The following is a 26,083-nucleotide window of genomic DNA, read 5'->3' as shown; positions in this document are numbered from 1 at the left end:
CAGGCTTCTCCAGGGAGGCCTGATTCCTTCATCGTCACAGCTGTCATTGCATCACTGTTCTTCCTGGTGTGATCCTCCAGCAGCCTTGTGGGGCAGACTGGGGGAGCATCTTATCCCCACCAAGCAGATGGGGAAACCAAGGCCCAGTGAGGTAGATGGCTTGCCCAAAGTGCCAGGGTGAGCAGCGACAGAGCCAGGCTCCCAGAGGTTGAGGTCAGCTGTGGACAGTTGAACTGGAGGAAGGCATTGCCCCTAGGAGCAGCGTCTGTCTCAGCTTCTCTCTCTCCTGCACACACCTGTGCAGGCCCTGACTCCTCCTGAGCTGGGCAGGGCTGCCCTGCAGCCTCATGTCCTGGAGCTGGAGGCTAACCACCAAGTTGGAGAACAAAAAACAGAGGGTTGGGGAGCATGGGCAGCAGGGCAGGGTGTAGGGAGCCTCCTGGGTAGGGCTGACCCCAGGCCAGGCTATAGTTACTGGCCCCAGCTCCCAGGGGACTGCATTCAAAGCCTCTGAATCAGTGGCTGGATCAAAGCTGGCTTTATTCTCCCTTCAGCAGCCCCTGACATGTCAAGTCACTGCCAACCCAGGTCTGGGGTGACTCTGGGAAGTGAAGGATGGAGTGGCTTAGTGGCTGACATTCCAGCTCTATAGGGGCACAAGGGAGAGAGACACCAACATGGACAGCAGTCACAGAAGGCTTCCTGGAGGTGATGGCACTGGGGACAGATCCTGAAGGATGACTAGGAGTTCATCAGTGAGACAGAGGGAGAGGGACCAGGAACATAGTTATCCCCCCAAAGGACCCCGAGTCCTCGAGAAGGATGTGTACAAGGGGCAGGGCAGACAGTGCAGGAGGCCAGGAGAGCTGTTCATTCAGGAGGACCTTGGAGCCGGTTTTATCCTTAGGGCAATGAGGAGCCCAGAAAGGCTTGCAAGCAAATGACACATCTGTGCTGAACTGGGGCCTCACCAGAAAAGCGGGGCAGGTGAAGGCACCTGGGCCATGGAGGTGGCGATGTGGCCAGAGGGAGGAGACCTAGGTTTGAGATCTGGCTTCAACACAGCCTGGCCATGACCCTGGGCAGTCAGTTCTCTTTGAGTCTCAGGCTCCCTGTCTGTAAAATGGGGACAATATAGGCGTGAGGTTGAGAGGAGATAATGCCTGGGGCATGCTCAGCACACCCGGCACATGGGAGGGGCCTCATCAATGCTAGCTGCCATTATTATGATGGGGATGGCGCTGGGCTGGAGGGCTTCCCGGTGGCCAGCTGACTTCTGCACACCCTTATCTACCCCTACAGAAACGGCAGAGGCTGGGCAGCCTGGTGCCACCTGAATCTGCGTCAGGCAGGGACTTGCAGGCTCCCGCTGCTGCCCCCTACCTCCTGCCTCCAGCTAAACCTGGTGTTTTCAGCCCTTCAGCACCTCCGCCTTCACTGGGTGCTCTTCGCCACCTCCAGCAACCTTTCTGCCATCTGTCTGTCTGTCCGACTGTCTGTCTGCCTGCTCTTTTTGTGTCTCTTTCTGGCCATATCTATGATTCCCATGGTGTCACTGCTTGGTCATCCTGGTCCTTCTTCACGTCTGTGTCTCTGCTTTCCTCTCTCTATGTCTCCGTCTCTCCATGCCCCACCTTTGCCCCTCACTCCCTTGTCTGTATCTGTCTGTCTGTCTGTCTATGTGCATCTCCGCCCCTTCCTCTCTACGTCCCCTCCTCCTCGGGCTCCCACTTGCTGTGTCTATTTTCATCTGTGTGTCTCTGTCCCAGAGAAATGCTTGCAGGAGTGATGGATGGTCCATTAGAAAAAGATTAACAGGTGCGCTGAATGGAGAAACATCTGTTGTGAGGGAGGAGAAGGCGCGGGGTGACCTTTTGGATGGCAGTGGCTCCCCGCATCCCCGGTGGGAGTGCGTGTGCGGCGCGTGTGGCCAGAGCCAGCTGGTCATCATCACGGAGTGTCAGCATCTACAGCTTTCATCTCCGCGGACATCGCTTACTGGGCTGGCAAATTGCTGGCTCTGAGCAGCATCTGGACCCTGGCTCAGCCAGGGGTGCTGGGCCTCAGCCCTCCCCACCGAGGGTCCCTCTCAGGGTCCCACTCCTCTTTTGGGACGACTTCTTGAGTCAGATGTAATTACAGATGGAAATGGGCCTTCTCCTTTCATCTGGGCTTGAGAGGAGCTGGCAGTTTTGCTAGTTTTCCCAGGCACCAGTCTGGAAGCTGGTGCTTGGGTTATTTTTTTTTTCATCGTCCTTTTAACCCACATGGAGTCAGAGTCAGGTCCTTGCAGCTCCCTGTTGCTGATGGAGAGGGCTCCTGCTTTCGGTCCTCTGCTCTCCCACCTCCCAGCCCGTTGGGCCCTCTGCCTGCACAACCTTCTCTGCTCCCTGCCACCGGCTCTCTCTTAGCTTTTAGGTCTCTACTGAGATGTCGCTGCCTCCTGACCCCACTAGCACCGCTCCCCTAGCCACCCTCTGCTTTCCTGTCATCAGCACACACCAGCTTGGTTTGTTAACTTGGTTTACTGGGCTTTGCCCCCAGAACATGAGCTTCTCAAAGGCAGGGACAGTGCCCTGACTCCCTCACCACTGCCCACCCTGGTAGCATGAGCCCAGCACATCATATCATTCAAATCTGTGGCAGCCATGCAGGAATGAATGAATGAATGAATGAATGAATGAATGAATTCGGCTGTGGTCCCCGTGTGGTGTAATGGGAGAGCAGTTTGGTCATGCAGGAATGAATGAATGAATGAATGAATGAGTGAATGAATTCGGCTGCGGTCCCCGTGTGGTGTAATGGGAGAGCAGTTTGGCCATGCAGGAATGAATGAATGAATGAATGAATTTGGCTGCAGTCCCTGTGTGGTGTAATAGGAGAGCAGTTTGGCCATGCAGGAATGAATGAATGAATGAATGAATGAATGAATGAATGAATTCGGCTGCGGTCCCTGTGTGGTGTAATGGGAGAGCAGTTTGGAGTCCAGCTTGGTTCAGTCCCCTGCCTTGCCCTGCCACGTCCTTGCTGGATGGCTCTGAACAAGTCATTCCCCCTCCCAGTTTCCCCAGCCTCAGTCTCTCCATCTGTGAAACGGAGAGGCTAACTTGTGTTGGGCGTCAAATCAGGTCTCAACAACGGTGCTTCCCGTCTCTGTGATTCAGGCAGGGATGACCTGGAACCACCGTGAGCACACACCAGACACTTCAGCAGTCCCGGGGAAGCCGTGGCGGGGAGAGAAGGGGCTGGGCCTCCTAGGAGCCTTAGAGGAGAGGTTTGGATGAATTAGTTCATTTACTCGATCCTCTAGTTTTATGGATAAGGAAACTAAACTCCAGAGTAGTGGGGAAGCGACTCTCCCAGGACCGCACAGCCACTTAATGTCCAAACCAAGCCCGGACCCCTCTAACTTCCCCCACTGCCGCCAATCGTAGCCTCTAGTGTGGCCTGCTTTAAATACTGGGGTTCTTTGAACAATGCCATTTGCAGAACATCAGTTAAAAACCGGGAGTAAACAGCTCTGGGAGCAGAGGGAGGCTCTGCGGCTGCTGCGGCAGGAGTTAGTCTCCCTCTGACCACCCAGCGGCTTTGGGCAGGTCCTCTTACCTCCCCGGGTCTGAATGTCCTCCTCTGAGAGCTGTCGGGTGTGCTGAGAGCCACCACAGGTGCTGTGTGTGCAGGACTGTGCCTGGCATGCAGCAGGTACATTGTGTCCATCCTCCTTTCATGGGGCACGATGTCCCCAGCCACCCTTGGTCCTGAGACGGCCAGTGCTGGGAAGGGGAGAGAGAAGTTCCGCATGAACAGGGGTTAAGGGCAGGAGTCTTGGAGCCAGGCTGCCTGGGTTCAAATCCTGGCCCCACCACTTGTTAGCTCTGCGGCCTCAGGCAAGGGACTGGTGTCCTGTAAACCCGCATCCTTGCCTGCCTGCAGATGGGTTCTTACGAGAGACTAAGTGAAGTGATGCCTGTAAAATATATAGAACAGTTCCTGGCATGTGGTAAGTGCTCACTAAACGGGTTAGGGTCGTGGGCAAACAGGGAGTTTCTGGCGACGCCTGTCCTGCTTTCCTGTCTTGCTCTGCATCTTAGCCGTGTGATCTCAGGCTGGCCTCCAAGCCTCAGTTTCCTCATCTGTGAAATGGGTATCAGAACACTTCCCTCGTGGTGCACTACAAGCCTCATCTCCAAATTTGTGGAAGGTCAGCCCTGTGGGGTCCCCCAAGTCTCACCATCTCAGGAGACCTCTCAGGACCCTGAGGTAGCAGAGGTGAGAGGCCCTCAGGGCCTTGTACACGCAGCAGTGGGGAGACTGAGCTGTGGTGAGGATACCGACCCGCCAGGCCACACAGCCAGGGTGGGTGTCCAGAGGGGATCCACCGCTGCCCTCTGGTCTGACCGGGTCTCCATTCCCCACCCCAATGCCCCACAGCCAGAGGAGCTGACCAACATCCTGGAGATCTGCAACGTGGTCTTCACCAGCATGTTTGCCCTGGAGATGATCCTGAAGCTGGCGGCATTTGGGCTCTTCGACTACCTGCGTAACCCCTACAACATCTTCGATAGCATCATTGTCATCATCAGGTACTCCTCCACCCTCCCCCCGGGCAGCAGAGTGGCTTGGGGGGGAGGGGGCAGGATTTAATGTGAAGACCCTAGCCACTATATAAAGGACATAGGATGGCAGTGGAAACCCGTAGCACTGAAACAATTATCGAAATAGTCAAACATTTGTGATTTAGCAACATATTTATGCAAAGTTAAATAGCACGATCTAGCAGCGGGTCTGTGACTGCTATCATTCCAAGGAAGGGATGGGCATAAATAATATTGGGAAACAGCTGCATCGGCTGTCACATGACATGAAGACATCAGTTACTTTGATTGCCACAATGCCATAGGTACTGCTAATTCTCTGTGGCTTCCTGTTTACATTCATAACCAAAAGACACATTAAATCTCATAAAGAGGACAGTGACATCCACAGAGCTCCTGGATTCTAGCCAGAGATTTCTTGTGGGGGTGGTGGTCCATGGACTCCAGGTGAAGAGCCCCTGATTAGCTGCGTGGAGCAGCATCCAACATATTTGTCAGATGGATGGATGAACGGAAGCTCTGACTCTCTGTTTTCCCTTCTCCCTCTGTCTTCCTCTCCCCCCGGCCTCCTACTGCTCCCTCCTACCTGCACCCTGGGCCTGCCCTGTGGGGCCACAGCATCTGGGAGATAGTGGGGCAGGCAGACGGTGGGCTGTCGGTGCTGCGGACCTTCCGGCTGCTGCGCGTGCTGAAGCTGGTGCGCTTCATGCCTGCCCTGCGGCGCCAGCTCGTGGTGCTCATGAAGACCATGGATAACGTGGCCACCTTCTGCATGCTGCTCATGCTTTTCATCTTCATCTTCAGGTGAGCCTGCCCTGCTGGGGGCCATACCTCAGGGCCTGCTAGGGCTGTGGGCGGGAGCCTGGGGGATGTGGTCCGCTGTGCTTCTCTGGACAAAGCCACCTGGACCTGGGTGTGAAGGCTGACACCGTCCCTCAGTCCCCTGTGGCTTTCAGCAAGCATGACCCCCTGAGCCTCAGTGTTCACCTCTGTAAAATGGGACCCACGCTGCCCTGCCTCCCCCTGCCCGCATTTTACTGAGTTGACTGGGAATGAAAGAAGGTGGGTGGGCAGTTTGCTGCGTGTGAGTCTGATGAGCCTCGTCCATCCTTTCCCCAGCATCCTTGGGATGCACATTTTTGGCTGCAAGTTCAGCCTCCGCACAGACACTGGAGACACGGTCCCTGACAGGAAGAACTTCGACTCCCTGCTGTGGGCCATCGTCACCGTGTTCCAGGTGAGTGGCCGCTGTGTGTCCATATGTGCTGGGGAAGCGATGGGACAGTAGTCCTTGGAGGGGCGGGACTGACAGCCCCCATGCCTCCCTGGAGAGCCTAGCCCTGGACTAGGGGTACCCCAGGGCTAACTGTGTCTCCCCAACAGATCCTCACCCAGGAGGACTGGAACGTCGTGCTCTACAACGGCATGGCCTCCACCTCCCCCTGGGCCTCCCTCTACTTTGTCGCCCTCATGACCTTCGGCAACTATGTGCTCTTCAACCTGCTGGTGGCCATCCTGGTGGAGGGCTTCCAGGCGGAGGTGACTGTGGTCTTGGCAGAGGAAGCACCCCCACAGGGCCTGCAAAAGACTGGGCGAGGGAGAGGTGGCCTGGATGGGGGAGGGCTGCAATTCAAACTTCTAGCAGGCAACCTGTTCCCAAAGGAGGGGGTTGCTGATGAAGTGGTGAGCTCTTCATCATAGGAAACATGCAAATGGAAACTGCATCTGCCATCTCTGCTCTCCCCCAGGGATGTAGGACTAGGTTTCTCCATCTCTGAGATTCGAAATCCCCCAAGATTAGGGACTCTGGGCCCTGCCCCCTCCGTTCTCTGAGGCTCTTGGGATACTTGCAGTCAGGCAGATGTAGGGTTGTGGCCTAGGTTCTTGTTAGCATCTCGTTTCCCTTTTCCAACCCTCAGTTTTCCCATCTGTAAAATGGTGGTGGAAACACCTGTAGAAAAATTCAGGAGGGAGCTGGAAAGGGAGGAGCTGGGCTGACCGGCATTTTAACATGAGGGATGCTCTCCCAGGGTGACGCCAATCGCTCCTACTCGGACGACGACCAGAGCTCATCCAACATGGAGGAATTTGACAAGCTCCAGGAAGGCCTGGACAGCAGTGGAGGTAAACAGGCCCTCGCTTGTCACCTAGAGGGCCAAGATCCTTCCCCACAGATCCAGGTGGGCAGAGGGGACAGCGTCTGACTTGCCCTCAAGCCCAGGCTCAGGGACTGCTACTTTTCTATGGTTTGTTGTTTATGTTCATAATTGGAAAAAATGTGAAATCTCAAAAAGAGGTCAGTGACGTCCATGGACCCCTGGGATTCTAGGCACAGGGGTAGCCGCAGCCTACCGCATCCCTCCACACACCAGGGCCCCTTGGTTAGAGCCTCAGGGCCTTAGGTCGAGGCCCAGGTTCTGGTCTTGCCTGGCACTACCAGGCATCCTGGAACAAGCATCCCCCAACCCTAGCCCAGTGTCTTTCTCGGTAACCAGGGTGGACAGTCCTTGCCTTGTTTCCCATTGTGGGCATGGGAGTGAGGTGCCAGGCTGGTCCTGAGCACAGAAGGCAAGGGGTCCACACATACCTAAATAAAGTTGAGAGCCCTACAGGTGGGGCAGAGGGGAGGCACTGTGATGGGGTGCAACCAGGAAGACTTCCTGGTGGAGGAAGCCTCCTCAGAAAAGCTCTCCATTTCTGCTCCTTCCTTGTTTGTTTGTCTCGTGGCTCCCTTGCTCTTGTTCTGTCCTTCTGTCTGCCATCTGTCCCTCCCTCTGTCTCCATCTCACTCCTCCAGATCCCAAGCTCTTTCCAATCCCCATGACCCCCAATGGGCACCTGGACCCCAGTCTCCCGCTGGGTGGGCACCTAGGTCCTGCTGGGGCTGCGGGACCTGCCCCCCGACTCTCACTGCAGCCGGACCCTATGCTGGTGGCCCTGGGCTCCCGAAAGAGCAGCGTCATGTCTCTGGGGAGGATGAGCTATGATCAGCGCTCCCTGGTGAGTCCTTGTGGGGAGCTCTGGATGGGCACTTCCTGCTGGGGTACGTGTGGAGGGGCCCTGAAGAGAGGTACCTGCCAGTCCAGCCTCAGACTCCGGTGCCCAGCCAAAGTCAGGCAGGGGCCATATCTGTTGCATTCCTGGGTGCCAGTGCCAGAGCGGGACCTGGCAATAAGGAATGAATGAATGCCTAGTGCCAGTGGGGTCTGGTGCAGAAAACTGGCTTTTCATCTCAGCAGCAATGTGTAGGGTAAAAAGAGCTGGACTTTGAATCCAGCTTCTGCCACCTCCAAGCTGTGTGACAATGAGCAAATTACTGCCCTTCTCTGAGCCTCAGTTTCCTTACCTGTAAAATGGGAAGATGGCCCTAACTTGCTGTACCTTCCTCAAGGGAAGTGAGGTGGCAGAAGGGGATATAACCTCTAGGTGGACGTGCCCCCATGTCCTCATGGATGTGGATGGAGTGAGGTGGGACAGGGAGAGGAGTTCTAGGATCCATTCCGTCACCCGCTGGCCAGGCGAGTGACCCTCTTAGAGCCACAGTGGGGGTGCAGGCTGCCTTTGGGCACCTGGTGCCCCACCCATGGGTGTGCCTGTGGGGCGCTGACCCGAGCGGGAATTCCTCCCAGTCCAGCTCCCGGAGCTCCTACTACGGGCCGTGGGGCCGCAGCGGGGCCTGGGCCAGCCGCCGCTCCAGCTGGAATAGCCTCAAGCACAAGCCGCCGTCGGCCGAGCATGAGTCCCTGCTCTCCGCGGAGCGCGGCGGCGGCGCCCGGGTCTGCGACGTTGCCGGGGACGAGGGGCTGCCACGGCCCCCACCCCTGCACGCCCCTCACGCCCCGCACGCCCACCACGCTCATCACGGGCCCCATCTGGCACACCGCCACCGCCACCACCGCCGGACACTGTCCCTCGACACCAGAGACTCGGTGGACCTGGCCGAGCTGGTGCCCACCGTGGGCGCCCACCCCCGGGCCGCTTGGAGGGCGGCGGGCCCGGCCCCCGGGCATGAGGACTGCAATGGCAGGATGCCCAGCATCGCCAAGGACGTCTTCACCAAGATGGGCGACCGCCGGGATCGCGGGGAGGATGAGGAGGAGATCGACTACGTGAGTGGGGACGGAGCCGAAGGGGACCTGGTGCAGCGGGATAGGAAAGAAGCGGGTGCTGCCACAGGAGGCGGGGCCCCAGCGGGCGGGCCCACGGGGGGCGTGGCCGGGGCGTGGCCGGAGCGGCTAGGGCTTCAGGTGCGAGGCAGGAGGAGCGGGGCCAGAACTGCCCACCCCTGAGCTGGGCCCGCTCCTGAGAGAGAAGCTCTCCCTGGCTGACCCCGGGGGGCAGAGAGTTCGGAGGTGACCCTGCGACCCCAGCTGGCGGGATGGCCGCATGGGCGGAGACCGGCAGCCCTGCGCATCGCTAACCCCCGGCGCTCCATCCTCCTTTTGCCAGACCCTGTGCTTCCGCGTCCGCAAGATGATCGACGTCTATAAGCCCGACTGGTGCGAGGTCCGCGAAGACTGGTCTGTCTACCTCTTCTCTCCCGAGAACAGGTGGGCGGGGCCAGGCCTGGGGTGAGGGTTAGAGTAGGGGTGACGTGGGAGGGACGGATCTCCGCCGAGCCAGGCAAGGCCATTCGTGGTGCTCTCCCAGACCACAGCGAATCCTCCTGGCCCAGAGGTGGAGGTCTCCAGGGAAGAGTGCAGCCTCCTGAGGGCTGCTGGGTGAAGATGGATTTGGGGAGGAGGATTGGCTGGAGGAGGTCAGGGAGGAGATAGCCTTGGCTTCCAAGATCCCTGGGGAGCAGGGGTCCCCTGGGCTAGGCGAGAACTTTAGGCAAGACAGATGTTGGTGGCCAGGCTCTCCTGGGCTCTCGTCTAGTCTAGGCCATCCCTGTGCTGGGCACCAGGTTGAACCATCCTCAAGTAGCCTGTATGGCTTGCATCTCAGGGGACATCAGAAGGCTTCCTGGAGGAGGAGGCCTTTGTGCTGGGCTGTGGAGGCAGGTGGCAATCCAGTAGGCACATCGGGGCTGTGAAGAGGAGGAGCCTGGTGCAGGGGCAGGGAACAGACTGAGGGAAGGCCTGGGGCAGAAGCAGAGGGTACCAGGCAACGTGGTATCCTCCTGAGAGGCTCAGGGATCTGGGCTAAGCCTTGAGTGCCAGGGCAAGGTGGGTGACCTCATGGTGTGCGTGTGTGGTCAGAAGAGGTGGCGCCAGGTGGGCACCCTGAGCAGGTGTAGAGTCAGCACCTGCCATGTGGCCAAAGGAGAGGATAGGGGTTGCTTCCTTGAGGCCAGCCTGGTCTGCACTTCTGCCTGGGCCCTCTGCCTTCCTTCTGGCCAGGGTGGGAGGCAGCTGACGCTCAGGCGGCCCCCACCCACCCTGCCCAGGTTCCGGGTCCTGTGTCAGACCATTATTGCCCACAAGCTCTTCGACTACGTCGTCCTGGCCTTCATCTTTCTCAACTGCATCACCATCGCCTTGGAGCGGCCTCAGATCGAGGCTGGCAGCACTGTGAGTGGCTGTAGCCTTTGGGCAGGGCAGGGGCCAGGCCAAGGGACAGCTTGCCAGGGCTGAGGGGGGCAGGGAGACCTCCCACCATGGGGGAGGCGGGACAGGGAGTTTGCCCTTGGGGGAGGTGGAACTGGGAGTTTGCCTTTGGAGCGGGGAAAGCCTCTGTGAACTGAGAAGTGGCAGCCTCTCCTCTACACACCTTGGCCAAAGCAGATGCTGGCCAGTGGCCAGGCAGCTCTGGGAGCCCCTGGGCCCATGGTATCTCCCGATGCTTTCAGGAACGCATCTTTCTCACCGTGTCCAACTACATCTTTACGGCCATCTTCGTGGGCGAGATGACACTGAAGGTAGCTCCCAGCTTCACCTGGGGCCCCTGACCCTGGGTCAGCCCCTGCCTCAGCTTGTCACTCGCCTGCCATCAGCCTCATTCCACTCGTAGCCCCATAGCCCACCCCTCTGGGTACCAGCCCCTGGGCTGGGCTCCCGCGACCCAGAAGGGGTCAGCCTTGTCCCCATTCACAGGAGTCACAACCCCGCCAGACAGACGGGTGCAGGGAACACTGAGTGTGATGGAGGCACCTGCTGAAGGTGTGGGGTGCAGGGGAAGCATCCCGTCTGGGGCGCTTCCCAGGGCGGGCAGTTTTGAATTGGATTTGCTGGAGGCACCGGGAACCTAACGGGGCGGCCTGCTAGGCCCTGACCCTGCCCCGTCCCCGCCCATCACCTACCCTCAGAGAGCGGCCTGAACCCTCCCCTTCCCTCCAAACCCGCCACTTGCAGGACCCCGCCCCCCCCCCCCCCCCCAACCCCGCCCCTTGCAGGCCCCCGCCCCCCCCCCCCCCCAAGCCGACATGGCCTCGCCCCGCCCCCTTGCGCAGAGCCCGGCTGGCCCCGCCCACCTACCCGCTCCTCCCGCGGCTGCCTGACCCCGGCCCCACCCCTGTCCCAGGTGGTCTCGCTGGGCCTGTACTTCGGCGAGCAGGCGTACCTGCGCAGCAGCTGGAACGTGCTGGACGGCTTTCTTGTCTTCGTGTCCATCATCGACATCGTGGTGTCCCTGGCCTCGGCCGGGGGAGCCAAAATCCTGGGGGTCCTCCGAGTCTTGCGGCTCCTGCGCACCCTACGTCCCCTGCGGTGAGGAACCCTCCCTGGCGGATGGGGGAAGGTGTCATGCACTGTGCAGAGAAGCCACGGGTCGGTGGAATTGGGCCCTCACTCCCCCCTCCCCTCCCACCCACTCGGTCCTCCAATAGTGAGTGCCAAGCACCCTGAGCTGTTCCCGGGGGAGGGGACTGCAGACCCTGGGGGTGGGGCATGCTGGAAGAGCAGGGCTGAAGCTGGATCCCAGTATTGCTGCCCACTCTGTGTGTCCCTGAGTGGCTCGTTGCCATCTCTGGGCATCAGTCCCTAGACCAGGGTGTGGTGTGGACCCGGAGGAGCTGGGCACAGTGAGGGGTGAGGGCAGGTGCTCTGCTGCTGCTGTAGATCTGAGGCCTGGGTGCAGCTTGCCTCCTGCTCTGCCAGTGTCTGGGTTGCCTGGCCGCTTTCTCTGCATTCCTGGCGACTGTCCTCATGCCCCAGGATGTTCAGCCCTGGTGAGCCCTGGGGGCTCATGCCCTGGGATGCTCAGCCCTGGTGACTCTGGGCTGAGTAGAGGCTGCCTCCTGGTCAAGGGATTATGTGTGCCTGGCCTCTCCCTGCCCTCAGTGTCATCAGCCGGGCGCCGGGCCTGAAGCTGGTGGTGGAGACACTCATCTCCTCCCTCAAGCCCATCGGCAACATCGTGCTCATCTGCTGTGCCTTCTTCATCATCTTTGGCATCCTAGGAGTTCAGGTGAGGGGTGCCCAGGCTGGGCAGGGACTGGGCTCTGTGACTGGGGAAAAGGAAGTCTCAGACAGCCAGGGGAGAGACTCCACATTCCAACCTCATGCACCTTGCCTGCTGTGGGCTCCTCCTCCAGGGAGGGAGACAGACATGGGCCCAGATGACTGAGCACAAGACAGGCTGAGTAAATGCAATCGAGAGGCGAGTTCCTCTCTGACTTGCAACCCTCACCCGTGAGAGCACCAACTTTGCCCCCTTTCCCCAGCTCTTCAAGGGCAAGTTCTACCACTGTCTGGGCGTGGACACACGCAACATCACCAACCGCTCGGACTGCATGGCCGCCAACTACCGCTGGGTCCATCACAAATACAACTTCGACAACCTGGGCCAGGTGAGCACCGCCCTCCTAGCCCTGATCAGACCCTCCCCTCTCTTGGATGCCAGTGGCTCTGGGAATCACAGACCTGGCTTCAGTCTTGCACTGCCAGGACTGACACTGACTTCTCCTCTCCAAGCCTCAGTTTCCTCTTCTGCAAAATGGGTAAGGGTAGCACTCACCTCTCAGGTGGGACGAGGCTCAGAGAGTCTGTGTGCAGAGTGCCCAGCAAACGCCTTCACTTAGTAGGTGCTTTGTGAACATTGGTTCTTGGCTCCCACCCCCGACCCAGGGGCCCCTGACAGGAGTTTGAGAATCAAGCAGTCCTGGAGGTGAATCCAGCTCTGCCACTTTCTGTAGGTGTGGCCTCCCTGAGTCTCAGTTTCCTCATCTATGAAATGGAAATGTTACAGCCTGCCAGGCAGGCTGCGGTCCCGGGGTGGTTCCCTCTCCTGTCACCCACCCACTGCTGTCTGCTCTGTCGACAGGCACACCCCTGCCTGGTGTCTGCTTTCCCCTTGGTTTCCTCTCCTGGGGGCCTGCCAGGCGTGACCCATCTGGGCAGTGCCCCAGGTGAGACCCCTTGGCTGGCTGCCTCCCCTTCCCTGCTCTCATTTCTCCAGGGCCTGCCCAGGAGGCCAGGTATGTCCACTCGCAGGCGTGCCTTGCCCCAGGGCACACAGGAAGGAGCAGGCTCCAGGCCCTCGTCCCCGCTGGCTGATGGGCAGTCTCCAGCTAGATCCCCCTGGAGGGCTTGCCCCCCAGTGGCACCTCAGAGGGGAGCCACAAGGCCTTGGAGGGGCAGTGAGTGCCCAGGGAAAGGGTGTCGGGAACCGTGACAGTCACTACCCCTGCCCATCTGGAGAAAAGATGTCTTAGGAAGTTGAGGGGGAGCTCGCCAGAGGCCTTTTGTGCCCATGCTCCTGACCCCCTTCACCTATGGGCCCTGCCCCAGTGCCAGCCCCGCCCCTTTGGAGCATTTCTGGGTCTACCTGGCACCAGGCTCTTCTGGAATCCCTCATGGGGTGTTCTCAGCACTCGGAGCCACCTGGAGGGTTCCGGCCTGGCCTGCAGCCTCTGACTCCTCAGTGGCCCTTACCAGCTGTGTGCCCTCAGACAAGTGCCAGACCCTCTGTTCCAGTGTCCTCATCTGTCAACAGGGACAGTGATGGCAGGTCCTTGGAATGCAGGAGCCTCCTGTGCCCTTGGCAGGGGGGCTTCCTCTGCCCTCCCTGCTCCTGGGTGTGAACACTTTCTGGACACCTTCGGCACCGTTCCCACCTGGAAAGAGAAGAGGAGGGGTCTGTGATCTGGATGGTGGGAAGGAGGGGCCAGTGCGGGGCCAGAGACTCATTCCAGAACCGCATGTCCTGGCCCACAGTGGCAGGAGCACAGAGCGGGGTGTGACCACCTCTGCCCTGGGGAGAGGGCTTCCTGAGTAGGATATGTGACCTCCGGGCAGTTTCTGGTGAAATGGGACCCTTTGTGAACCTACTAACTACTGGTGAAAGGATGGCACAGGAGGCTGTGCTCAAGTTCAGTTCAGAGAACCTTTACTGAGCACCTGCTGTATGCAAGGTTCTGTGCTGGGTGCCGGTGCTGCAGAACCAGATGTGACCTCACTGAAGGGACATGAGGATGCTGATCTGCCATCTCTGTGGGAGCCTTGGGTGGCTGTGTTCTGGGGACCACCTCCTTTTCAAAATTTTACAAACCAGGGAGAGGAATTATTGCCATTTTACCGATGAGGAAATGGGTCCAGAGACATCGAGGAACTTGCCTCAAATCACATAGCCAGTGAGTGGCACGGCCTGGGCTCTGACCCAGGGTTCCTGACGCCTCTCATGAGCTCCTGTTTTCAGATGCTAGGGCAAACGTGTCTTACCCCCTGGAGTAAGGATGGCAGGGACCGTCTGGTTGAGCCTCAGTTGGCCCTCCCAGCACACCTGCCAGAAAGGTATTTGTTAGCTCCATTCTGTGGGTGAGGGGACAGGAGTTCATGAATTTTTTTTGCCCAAGATCACACAGCTGGATGATTTCAGAGCTGAGACCAAAACCCAGGACTGTGGGTCCAGCGCTTTTTCTTCTGTAACAGCAACTACAAGAGTATGTTGGCCGGGCGCGGTGGCTCAAGCCTGTAATCCCAGCACTTTGGGAGGCCGAGACGGGCGGATCACGAGGTCAGGATATCGAGACCATCCTGGCGAACACGGTGAAACCCCGTCTCTACTAAAAAATACAAAAAACTAGCCGGGCGCGGTGGTGGGCGCCTGTAGTCCCAGCTACTCGGGAGGCTGAGGCAGGAGAATGGCGTAAACCTGGGGGCGGAGCTTGCAGTGAGCTGAGATCCGGCCACTGCACCCCAGCCCGGGCAACGGAGCCAGACTCCGTCTCAAAAAAAAAAAAAAAAAAAAGAGTATGTTGCAGGCACATAGTACCTCCTTAGGAAAGGTTTGTTGGATGAGGGCACAGCTCTGTCACATGGAGAAGACCTCTTTGTCCCTCTGTCTCCCAGGGGCAGAAGAATAGAGAGCTGAGGAAGGGTGGCTGCAGCTGGCATCACTCACACTCCTCACTCCTGCATTCCCCTTCCCCATGTCTCCCAGGCTCTGATGTCCCTCTTTGTCCTGGCATCCAAGGATGGTTGGGTGAACATCATGTACAATGGACTGGATGCTGTCGCTGTGGACCAGCAGGTGGGTGTAGCTGGGACCAGGTCAAGCCTTGATGCTGGGAGGGACATGGTGTCCTTGGGGCCCAGTGGTTTGAATTTGAAACTGGTACCAGCGAGACCTACAGCCCCAGTGTCTCCCCACTGTCAGCACAGCCCACCCCTCACATCCTGGCCTGAATCTTCACCATTAGAGCCACTCCTTGGGTAGCATAAATCATTGTTACATTTGCTTTGGCAAATCCCCCCTGCTCTGTGTGGAGAGGCATCTGAGCTGCTCCTGCCTGGAGGGGCACAGACCCTGGTGGGTAGAAAACCAAGTGCAGGCAGAGAAGAGGGGCTGAGCCAGCTGGCAGAGGAACAGAGAGGGTGAGAGTGTGATGTGTTCAGGGAATTGGGAGTTGGGGGCTAGGAGTAGAAAATGAGAGGCAGGAGATGGGGAGAGGAGGCAGGTAGGGCTAGGTGGTCTGCAAGCCCCCGAGTGTGCAATGACAAGGGGCAAAAGTTTATTCTGAGGGCAGAGAGAGCCAGTGAGGGGCTAACAGGAAGAGTGGTGTCCCTGCTTGTTAGGTCTGCTTGTCAGTGCAGCCTCCTGAGGGCTGCTGAGTGAAGACGGATTTGGGAGGGGGATTGGGTGGAGGAGGTCAGGGAAGAGACTCAGCCTTGGCTTCCGAGACCCCTGGGGAGCAGGGGTCCCTCTGGGTCTAGGTAGGGACTTTAGGCAAGATGTGTGGCTGACCAAGGTCGGCTGTGTTCAGACTGAGGGAGTCACTGGGAGAAGAAACAGAAAGATTCTCTAGCTCAAGACAGGGCCCACTCAGTGGTGGAGGCAGGGCTGTGTGCAACTCCCAGGTTGGTAATGGACCCCTGGCTCTTGGCTTCATGGGTCCCACCCAGTAAGACTCTGGAGCTGGATGTGGGGGTGGCGGTATTGGGTGGGAGGAATGAGAATGCTTGGCTGCATCTTCCTCTATTTCCTTGTCTGCTCTGTCTCCTCACCCCTGCCAGTGCACGCATGCACATGCATACATGGATTCCACCAAGGAATCTGTGCATCCAAGTTTTCCTCTCTGCTGGCCACCTTGTTTTCTGCCTTATTTCTGGATGGGTGAAAAAGTGGATGGATGGAGGTATCGATGGAGGGGTGGCTGGCTGGCTGGGTGGGAGAATGGGTGGGTGGTGAATAGGTGGATTGATGGATGGATGGATGGATGGATGGATGGATGGATGGATACATGGGTGAGTGGATGGGTAGGTGAATGGATGGGCGAATGGGTGGGTGAGTGGATGGGTGGATGGATGGATGGGTAGGTCGATGGGTCGATGGGTGCATGGGTGAGTGAGTGGATGAATGGGTGAGTGGATGGGTCGATGGATGGATGGGTGGGTGAATGGATGAATGAATGGGTGGATGGGTAGATGGATGGATGGGTGGATGGATGGCTGGGTGGATGGATGGATGGGTGAGTGAGTGAATGAATGGGTGAGTGGATGGGTGGATGGGTGAATGGATGGATGGATAGATTGATGGATGAGTGGGTGGATGGATGGGTGGATGCATGGATGGATGGGTGGGTGGATGAATGGGTGGATGGGTGGGTGGGTGGATGGGTGGGTAGATGAATGGATGGGTAGATAGATGAATGGCTGGCTGGCTGGTTGGCTGGTGGGTAGATGGATGGGTGGATGCATGGATGGGTGAATGGATGGATGGGTAGGTGGATGGGTGGGTGAATGGGTGGGTGGGTGGATGGATGGGTGGATGGATGGATGGGTAGATAGATGAATGGCTGGCTGGCTGGTTGGCTGGTGGGTAGATGGATGGGTGGATGCATGGATGGGTGAATGGATGGATGGGTAGGTGGATGGGTGGGTGAATGGGTGGGTGGGTGGATGGATGGGTGGATGGATGGATGGGTAGATAGATGAATGGCTGGCTGGCTGGTTGGCTGGTGGGTGGATGGATGGGTGGATGCATGGATGGGTGAATGGATGGATGGGTGGGTGGATGGATGGATGGGTAGATAGATGAATGGGTGGCTGGCTGGCTGGCTGGTGGGTAGATGGATGGGTGGATGCATGGATGGGCAAGTGGGTGGATGGATGGGTGGATAGATGGGTGGGTGGATGGATGGATGAGTGGATGGGTGGTGGATGGATGGGTGAGTGAGTGGAAGGAAAGGTAGATGGATGGATGCATGCATGCATAGGTGAATGAATGGATAGGTGAATGAGAGGAAGAAGACAGACATTTCCAGGAGGCAGCCGCTAAGCAGAGAGGGAGAGGTGGCTTTCTTGGCTGAGGACCATATTGTGTCATGCTCAGGGTATTTACTTCTTACCTGCTGCCTCATTTAGACCTCACAGCTGCCTTCCTGGAGGCAGGCTCAACACATCCCCACTCCATGGAGGCTCAGCCAGGTTGGGCACTTCCCCATGGCCCTGTAGGGCCTGATCAGCCTCCTCAGCCCTCTCTGACTCCCCTGCAGCCTGTGACCAACCACAACCCCTGGATGCTGCTGTACTTCATCTCCTTCCTGCTCATCGTCAGCTTCTTCGTGCTCAACATGTTTGTGGGTGTCGTGGTGGAGAACTTCCACAAGTGCCGGCAGCACCAGGAGGCTGAAGAGGCACGGCGGCGGGAGGAGAAGCGGCTGCGGCGCCTGGAGAAGAAGCGCCGGAGTGAGTGGGTGCCTGTGGAGGGTGTGGGCCACCCAGCTCTAGGCCCCTCTGCCTGGACCTGACCCCAGCATCCTGAGCCTTCGGAGCTGGAAGGAAACAAATGATACAGCCCCTGTGTCCAGGGCTCAGTCACTTCTCCCAGCATCTTTCTGTCCAGGGGATCTGAGCTCCATCAGTGTCCAATGGCTGACACCACTGCCAACCTGAGTGAGGCTGTTGGGGGTTCAGTCCACGCATAGGGCAAAGGCAGAGCCTGGGCTCCCTGGGCCATGGGAAACCTGCCCTCCCTGCAGGCAGGCCCAGAGCTCCTGCCACAAGCTCATTTGGGGTAGATGGAGAGAATGAATGTCCTGCCTTCTTTGTCACCCTTCCCCACAGTTTCTGTCATGGTGCTTTGGCTGGGTGGAGATCTAACACTGATTCCAGGGCCTGGGGTGGATCAACATCTTCCTCCTTGCCCCCCCGCCCCGTTTCCTCCACATTTCTGTCCTTTGTGCTCTGTGCCCTTTCCCTTGACCCCAACCCTCTGTGGTCTGTGCCACTCCCCCTGCACCACCTGCAGAGGCCCAGCGGCTGCCCTACTATGCCACCTATTGTCACACCCGACTACTCATCCACTCTATGTGCACCAGCCACTACCTGGACATCTTCATCACCTTCATCATCTGCCTCAACGTGGTCACCATGTCCCTGGAGCACTACAATCAGCCCACGGTGAGCCCTGGTCTGCCTCCCAGCCCAAGGTTACAAGGTGAGGGTGGGGTCTCAGCAGGACCCCACCCCAGGGATAGGGTAGGGAAGGGGTTAGCTGATAGCAGGATGTGAGCAGCCCCTCCATGCTGGGCTCTATGCTGGGCACTGCAATGGGAGGAGGTGCCGGACAAGCTTGCCCTCAGGAAGCTCAGGGTCTGGAAAGGAAGGGTCAGAGGGAAGGTGGGTCAGGGAGGCAACATTTGGTCCGTGGTTTGCACATGGGTAGCAATGACTGTGGTGTGTTAAATATTGACTCTTTGCAAGGCACACTACATGTATGAACTCTTTAATCCTCAGCAATCCTAAGGCTGGCAGGGGGAATCATTTGTCCAGATTTTATAGGTGAGGAACCTGAGGCTGAGAGAGCTTAAATATGCTGCCAAAATTACTCAGCCATAGGTAGTGGAACCAGGTCTGGAACTTAGATTTGCATTCAAAGCCTACCATGTAGCCTCCATTACTACCTGGGCATATGGAGACTATGCAAAGGGTGGAAGGACCATTTCAGGCAAACACTGGTGGTGGATGAGGATGACCATTTCCCAGCTTGTTGCAGACCGGGTATGTGAGGGGCATGTGAGAAGCAAGTCCATTCTAAAAACCCTGTTGGAGTTGGAGGGGAAGAAGAGGGAAGCAGAGCTTCCAGGTGTGGAATTAATACCTTATTTCAAATGATGGGAGAGGAATATTATGAATGCAGGAAAAAGAAAGATAACCATTGGCAAAATGAAACAATAATTATAGAACTTCCAAATTAACAGGAAAAAAATGGAAGAATAATGGTTTACATTTACCAAGTATTGTTCTGTGTCCAGCACTGAATTATTAGCTCATTTAATTTTCATAGCAGCTTTCTAAGATGAAATGACTTACTCAAGATCATATGGTGAATTTGGAGTGAGCACTAAGCCAGGATTCAAATGTAGGCAGTCTGGCTCCGTAGCTCTTCATTAATACCCTATATTGCCTCCAAAGGTACCAACTGGACCAGATACACACAAATAGGAAAAAGGAAACAGAAGGAATAACAACATAAAATAAATAGCACACATTAAGATGGAAAGAATAAAAGCAGCATATAAATAATTACGCTAAAAGTAAATGGACTAAATTCTCTCCTTAAAAGGCAGAGACTTTCTGAGTGGAGGAAGGTTCTGGAGCTGGTCATGTGCCCTGGATCATGCTTCTCTTTGTTCCCCCATAGTCCCTGGAGACAGCCCTCAAGTACTGCAACTATATGTTCACCACTGTGTTTGTGCTGGAGGCTGTGCTGAAGCTGGTGGCATTTGGTCTGAGGCGCTTCTTCAAGGACCGGTGAGTGGCCAGGCTGGGTTAGGGCAGTAATAGGGTAGACTGTAGGATGAGGAAGCAGTCCTGACCCTTAGGGAAGTCTGGAGCAGCCTGAAGAGGGGAACCAGTAAGCATCTAGGCACTGATGGACAGGCGTCCCAGCTGCTGCTTATAGCTCTGAACAAGAAATGATTATGGCATCATCTGATGGGTGCAGGGTATTCTACTTGGCCCTTCTCAGTTCATCTTTGGTAGGTTGTTTCTACCCTATAGGCAGAGCAGGGTCTGCCTCATGCTAATACTCCTTTTTGAAGGGAATAGTGAGGCTCAAAGAAGTTGGTGGATTAGCCTAAGGCCAGACAGAGGGAGCAGCCAGCTCAAGGTTAGACCTGGAAGTCACAGTCCATGCCTCCTCTCCTGCAGGAGGCCAGAGATGTTTATTCTGATCAGCCCCTTGCTTGAGGAAGTGATGGCTATGGGGAGCAGAGACAGGACTGGACCCAGTGGCGTTAGGAGGCGCTAGTAAGGGAAGGCAGCCACACAGCCCAATGGGCCACAATAGAAGGTTGAGGACTTGGGAGGCTCCCCTACTAAGATGTGTCTGAACCAGAGGGATCCTCCTCATGCCCGCTCCTACCCTCCCATGCACGGCTGAGCAGATGGAACCAGCTGGACCTGGCCATTGTGCTACTGTCAGTCATGGGCATCACACTGGAGGAAATAGAGATTAATGCGGCCCTGCCCATCAACCCCACCATCATCCGCATCATGAGGGTTCTGCGCATCGCCCGAGGTGAGGGGCAAGGGGTGGGACAGGAAACGGGGGCAAACAGGGGCAGGATGAGACTCCTCATTGCCTGATGAGAGCACACAGGAGTGGGGTGGGGAGAGGTGGGGGCAGGAGTTCGTGGGCATGGTAGGCTCCTTGCTGAGCAGGGGTGAGCAGGAGCCAGGAGGCACACAGCCAGCACACACGCATGCACCCTCTGTGTGCACACACCTCCCCCAGCACACAGACAGCTTGGCATAGCACACATGGATACACACTCCCACTTCCTTATAATATCATGACCCATGGGGTCCAGTCTCAGAGTGTGATGCAAGGAACCCAGTCCAACTGGGAAGATGTGAAACACCTCCAGGTCCTCACTGGCGTTTCTCAAACACAGTGACTGGGACGTACGGTCTTCAGAGACCCTTCTCCTCCCCTCAAGGTAGTTCCCACACTTAAAAGCCTCCTGCCTCAGGGCGAGCCCAGGTGCCTCTTGCTCTTCTGCCTGCCAGAAACTCAGCGAGTGATGCCAGAGTCCTCTTTATCGAGAGGGGAAGGGAAGAGATGTGGCCACTCACGCTGGTCCTTTGTGCCTGTGACAGTTCATGGCACACTCATTCACACACTTCATAGACCTCAGTTCCCATGAGAATGCCCTATCCTCGGGGGCTGTTTTACAGTGACGCCCACGCCTTATGTCCACATGTTTTTGTGCATGCCCCACTCACCCTGTGGCTGCACCCACATTCTTGTAATGTGGCGTCTGAGAGCTGGACTCTGCTTGCACGTGCCTTCATGTGCTCTTTTACCGAGTTGACGCATGTGCACACATGCGTGCACATACATGTCCCCACCGGCCCGGGGCTGAGTGGGCGGGGCTGGGTCTCGCCCACAGTGCTGAAGCTGTTGAAGATGGCCACAGGGATGCGGGCCCTGCTGGACACGGTGGTGCAAGCTTTGCCCCAGGTAAGAGCCACTCTTTCTGGCAGCCCTACTAGGGGTCATTGGTGTCAGGCTGGGCCCTGGGGCATGAAGGCCCTGATATTCCTTCTCACATCTGCCAGAGCCAGGGCAGATGCTGTCTCTGGGGATGCATTTTGAGCCGAGGGCTGACAGGCAGAAAGGGTCCCTTTCTGCCTCTTTTTTCCGGCTTCACCACGTGGTTGCCAGCGACACTCTGTGTCCAGCCCTGCGCATGCACTCAGGGTCCACATCGTGCCCTTGATTGCCCCAGGCTGGTGGAGGGAGATGGATACTTCAGGGAGATGTGGGGAGGGACCTCCAGCATGCTCCAGGGAGAGAAGACTGCCAGACACTCCCTGGGGAGATCAGGGAAGGCAGCCTAGAAAAGGGGACCTTTGAGCTTGACTTCCAAGGGTGGCTTGGCAGAAGAAGGTGGCAGTGTGGATGGGGAAGTTCCGAGATGGCATTCCAGGAGGGGCAGCATGAGACACTGACCCAGGTGGGGATCTCAGAAGTTAGGGAAGTTACTTTACCCCCACCCCGTGGTTAGTGAAAAGGGAGATGTGATCAGGGCCACAGAGGGCATCTTTTTCATCCTCCTGGGAATTCTGCAATCCCAGTCCTTCCCTCCCTTGCTGTCTGGACTGCTTGAGGCTCTTCTTCCCCCTCCCCTAAGGGTGGCCTCTGCTGTGATGACCCTCAGGCACATTTATTTATTCATTATGATTCATCGAGTCATCAGGAACTTTAGACACCTTAAAATACAAGGCACAGATACTGTACAGTAAAAATGAGGATACAAGATTAATGGCCCAGGGAAGGTGGAAGCAGAGCTAATTCTTTCGGGGAGTGGGGCTAAGGACATGGGTGAGTTCTGTTCCTGAGTTTGGTGTGAGCTTCCCAGCAGCCTCGGTGTAAAGGGAAAGTGGCATGGTCTGGATGGAAAGCAAGGACATTCATTCAGAGACGTGGTTTTTCCTAACACTAAATTCCTTCAGGGGACTTTGTCCCATGGGAGATGGGAGTGATGCTGGGCTGCAGGCTGTGCAGACAAGAAGTAGATTGGAACCCCGACTTGGGCCATAATGCCTGAGAGCAAAGTCTGGGCCCTGGGCATGCAACTTAGCTTTTCGTGCCTCAGTTTCTTTGCCTGTGAAATGAGGATGGTGGTGAAGCATCGCTCCCTCAAGTGCTTATTTCAAAGGGCAGCGGTGAAGTTTCAGATGGTTAAAGCTTATGAAGCACTTCAGAAGCCTGGTTCATGGGAAGTGCCTTGTAAGAGGCTGCTAGGGATGGGGATGGCAGGTGTGTGGCTTGGCCTCCCTGGCCTCCTTGCTCCCACTCCCCTCCCCATGCTCTGAGCCCTGGGCAGTCCTATCATGACTCCCAAATCCAGCGCGGAGCTGGCATGGGGCACGGCATATGGAGATGTTCAGGACCTCCCAGCTTCCAGCAGGAGACCCATGGTAGTCATTACAAGTGCATCAGCACTTTAGACGCAGCATGTGCCGAGTGCTGCTGGCCATGAAATGGTGCTGACCCCTCAAAATCCATTTGCTGTTGCTCATGCTGTTGCATGGACATTGTCCATTTCCTCGATTCTATGTAAAGTGCTCGGAAAATGAAACTTCAGCCTCTCCCTACCAGGCTCTGCCCCAAGAAGAGGGAGGAGGCATCAGAGAAGGCTTCTCAGGGGAGGTAACCCATGGACTGGGCTTTGAGGGGTGGGGAGGAGGCATTTTCCAAGCAAAGACAGAGGGTCCTTCCTGCAGAGGGAAAATAATATGCCAGGGCACTGTGGGGCTGTTTTCTGTGTGGCTGGAGTGTGTGGGGTTGGAAGATCAGGCTGGGAGGGGGTCCCTGGGGGCCAGGTCACAACACACTTTCAATGCCAGGGAAGCAAAATCGGGCTTTATCTTGCAGGCAGTGGGTGCCACAGGAGGGTTCTAGACAAGGGAGGTTGCAGCCAGAGCTGCTTTTGAGAAGGTGGCTCTGGCGGCTGGGAGGAGAGTGGATTGGAGGAAGACGCTGGAGGCAGGGAAGCTGGTGAGGAGGCTGCCGTAACCCTACCGGCTCTGAGATGCTGACAGTGGGGAGGGGATGGAGAAAAGCTGAAGGCAATCCTGGTTAAGAGACCCTGCCAGCCCCGGCCTGCTCAGAGCACAAAGCTGATTTCCTAGGGCCTCGACCACGCCAGATCCTTCTCAGCGGTTAGGGCTTTACAGTTTGCCTCACAGGCGCTCAGTAAGTGCTTGTTTTATTAATGAAGGGAACATCATTTAATTAGCCACTAGCAGTGCAGAACGGCTGGCCAGGAAACCCTTCTTTGGAGTGGAGAGGAGAAACTTGAGGAGTGGTGATTAACGGGGTTTACTTTTCAGCAGTTAATGTGAACGTCTTCTGATTCTCTTCACGCAGGCCTTCTGAGGGTTCTAAGAGAGATTTCATTTCTAGGGCAAGAATGTGGTTGAGCCTTATCTTATCCATAGCATGAGTTAAAGGTGGTCTCCAGTGCATGGATAGATTTGACCTAGGTCTGGAATCTGGGACGCTTTCTCCCACAGGAGCTGTGGGACAGGGGTGGCTGGGTTTACAGAGCCCTCTGGGGTCCACGGGCCTGCGTGATTCCTGCCTTCCCTCCTCTCTATGGCCAGGCCTCGTGCTGGCCCGAGGAGGCAAATCTGACCTCATGCAGCTGTGTTCCTGTTCTTGAAGATTTCCCAGACCAGCAGATGATAGTGACAGGGACAAGTGTGTTTCGGTGGTTTCGTAGAGGAGCTAATGTTAGTGTTGAGACTTCCTGCCCTCTCCCTTCCCTTCATTCATCCATCCATTCAACCTTGGTAGCCACACAAGGTGTGTAGCACAGGTTGTGTGCACAGATCCTGGGGCCAGCCTGCTGGGTCTGGACTCCTGTCCTACCAGTTACTAGCTGTGTGCTTCTGGACAAGTGATGTCACCTCTCAGTCTGTCTCCTTCTTCATCTGAAGAATGGGGATAAAAGATAGTTCATGGATTATTGTGCGGAGGAAGTGAGCTCATTAACCTCAAGTGCTGGAAACGGGGCGGCTTGTGGTAAAGGCGGCACAAGTGTTTTCTTGTTATTCTGAGCCCTGTGCTGGAACCAGCCTGCCCTCCAGGTCCTGTGGGGTGGCAGACGTGGACACACAGCCTGGGGGAACGTTACAGCTGCTCTGACCCTCAGGCTGCCCACCCCCACCGCCCCAGCCTCCACCCTTCCCAGGCCTGGTGCGCCCTCACCCATTCCCCAGTCCCACCCGGCCTCACCTGTCTTCCCGCAGGTGGGCAACCTGGGCCTCCTCTTCATGCTGCTCTTCTTCATCTATGCTGCCCTTGGGGTGGAGCTCTTCGGGAAGCTGGGTGAGTGACTCCCAGAGCAGGCCTGTGGTGGGGTGCAGCGGGGCTGCAGGATGACTTGGTGGAGCAGGGAACCCCAGCCCATCACATCAGGGTCTTTGTATTGAGGAGATGCCTACAGCAGGGCCCCCACCTGTCTGGTCTCCCAGGGAACCTGCCCTCCCTACCCCTGTAGTGGTTGCCTGTCTTGTGTTGGTGCCTGTCTTGAGCCAGCACCGCCCCAGCAAATGGAGAGGCCAGGGTGGGGGCAGAGGGCAACAGAGCACTTGCTGAGCTCTGCCCTGCACCGGGATGGCTCTGGAAAGCAGGGTTCCCTGACGGGCTGGCCCTCACCCCATTTCATCCTCTTTCTCAGAAACCCATTCTTTGGTCGGGGACAGAACTAGACTCACCCAAACCTGAGCCCCAGCTCATGTGCCATCTCCCCGAGCCTCAGTTTATCTGTGGGCTGGGCACAGTCTGCACGCCCCTCCTGGAGTGTGATGAGGGTTGAGGCAAGGTGGGAGGCACTGGGTCAGGGTGAGCCCCGCAGGTGCTTTGCCATCGGGCAGGGCTGACCTCCTCCCCGCTTCCAGTCTGCAACGATGAGAACCCATGCGAGGGCATGAGCCGGCATGCCACCTTCGAGAACTTCGGCATGGCCTTCCTCACGCTCTTCCAGGTCTCCACGGGTGACAACTGGAACGGGATCATGAAGGTACTCCCGGGTGGGCTGGGGTGGAGAAATCAGCCAGATGCTGGGACAGTGAGGATGCTGGTCCTGCTGCTCAGGGCTCTGCCCACCCAGGGCCCCACTGCACAAGGGGGGGGGCATGCAGGGCACGGAGGAATGGAGGGGCCTGCCCGGGACCAGCACAGTGGGGAGAGCTGAGCCATAACAGGCCCCTTGTCTACCACTGTCCCATCCCCCAGTGTTGCCTAAGATTGGGGCTCAGATTCTAGGGGAGACAACTCCACCCGGTTCCAGGGGGTACCTGGGGCCCAGGCAGGCCCGAAGGCCAGGGCCAGGCCCCCTAGTGACTGCCGCACTGACCAGGTCACCCGGCAGAGGCTCCCTAGACTGGGCTGCAACCTAGGCTGGGCTGGGAAGGGCAGGGAGGGGCTCCTAGAGGACAGGGGTGAGGCCTCGGTTCCGGGGCCCTAAGGTGGAGAGGGCAGTGATAGGCCTGTTCTACCTCTCACCCCCACCCTGCAGAGCCCCCAGTCCCCCAGCAAGGGGGTAGGAAGCCGGGGGCTAGGAGAGGTGGCCACTCTCCTCGGCCCAG

General features: G+C 57.3%; 1 protein-coding gene across 1 annotated transcript in view; it reads left to right on the top strand.

The window, feature by feature from the left end:
• Window positions 1-26,083, top strand: part of CACNA1I (calcium voltage-gated channel subunit alpha1 I) — a 119,621-nt gene that overhangs the window by 85,819 nt on the left and 7,719 nt on the right. The window contains exons 10-30 of the mRNA XM_025399228.1: window positions 4,432-4,583; window positions 5,214-5,399; window positions 5,715-5,832; window positions 5,979-6,134; window positions 6,626-6,719; window positions 7,393-7,595; window positions 8,225-8,704; window positions 9,045-9,145; window positions 9,985-10,108; window positions 10,387-10,455; window positions 11,058-11,242; window positions 11,816-11,942; window positions 12,199-12,324; window positions 14,916-15,005; window positions 17,470-17,662; window positions 18,225-18,376; window positions 19,620-19,729; window positions 20,365-20,498; window positions 21,373-21,443; window positions 24,743-24,821; window positions 25,394-25,515. Of these exons, the coding sequence (XP_025255013.1) occupies window positions 4,432-4,583; window positions 5,214-5,399; window positions 5,715-5,832; window positions 5,979-6,134; window positions 6,626-6,719; window positions 7,393-7,595; window positions 8,225-8,704; window positions 9,045-9,145; window positions 9,985-10,108; window positions 10,387-10,455; window positions 11,058-11,242; window positions 11,816-11,942; window positions 12,199-12,324; window positions 14,916-15,005; window positions 17,470-17,662; window positions 18,225-18,376; window positions 19,620-19,729; window positions 20,365-20,498; window positions 21,373-21,443; window positions 24,743-24,821; window positions 25,394-25,515 (3,072 nt within the window). The remainder of the gene's footprint in view (window positions 1-4,431; window positions 4,584-5,213; window positions 5,400-5,714; window positions 5,833-5,978; window positions 6,135-6,625; window positions 6,720-7,392; window positions 7,596-8,224; window positions 8,705-9,044; window positions 9,146-9,984; window positions 10,109-10,386; window positions 10,456-11,057; window positions 11,243-11,815; window positions 11,943-12,198; window positions 12,325-14,915; window positions 15,006-17,469; window positions 17,663-18,224; window positions 18,377-19,619; window positions 19,730-20,364; window positions 20,499-21,372; window positions 21,444-24,742; window positions 24,822-25,393; window positions 25,516-26,083) is intronic.

Source organism: Theropithecus gelada, chromosome 10 (assembly GCF_003255815.1).
Source record: "Theropithecus gelada isolate Dixy chromosome 10, Tgel_1.0, whole genome shotgun sequence".
NCBI lineage: Eukaryota > Metazoa > Chordata > Mammalia > Primates > Cercopithecidae > Theropithecus > Theropithecus gelada.
This window is presented reverse-complemented; position numbering and strand designations above follow the sequence as displayed.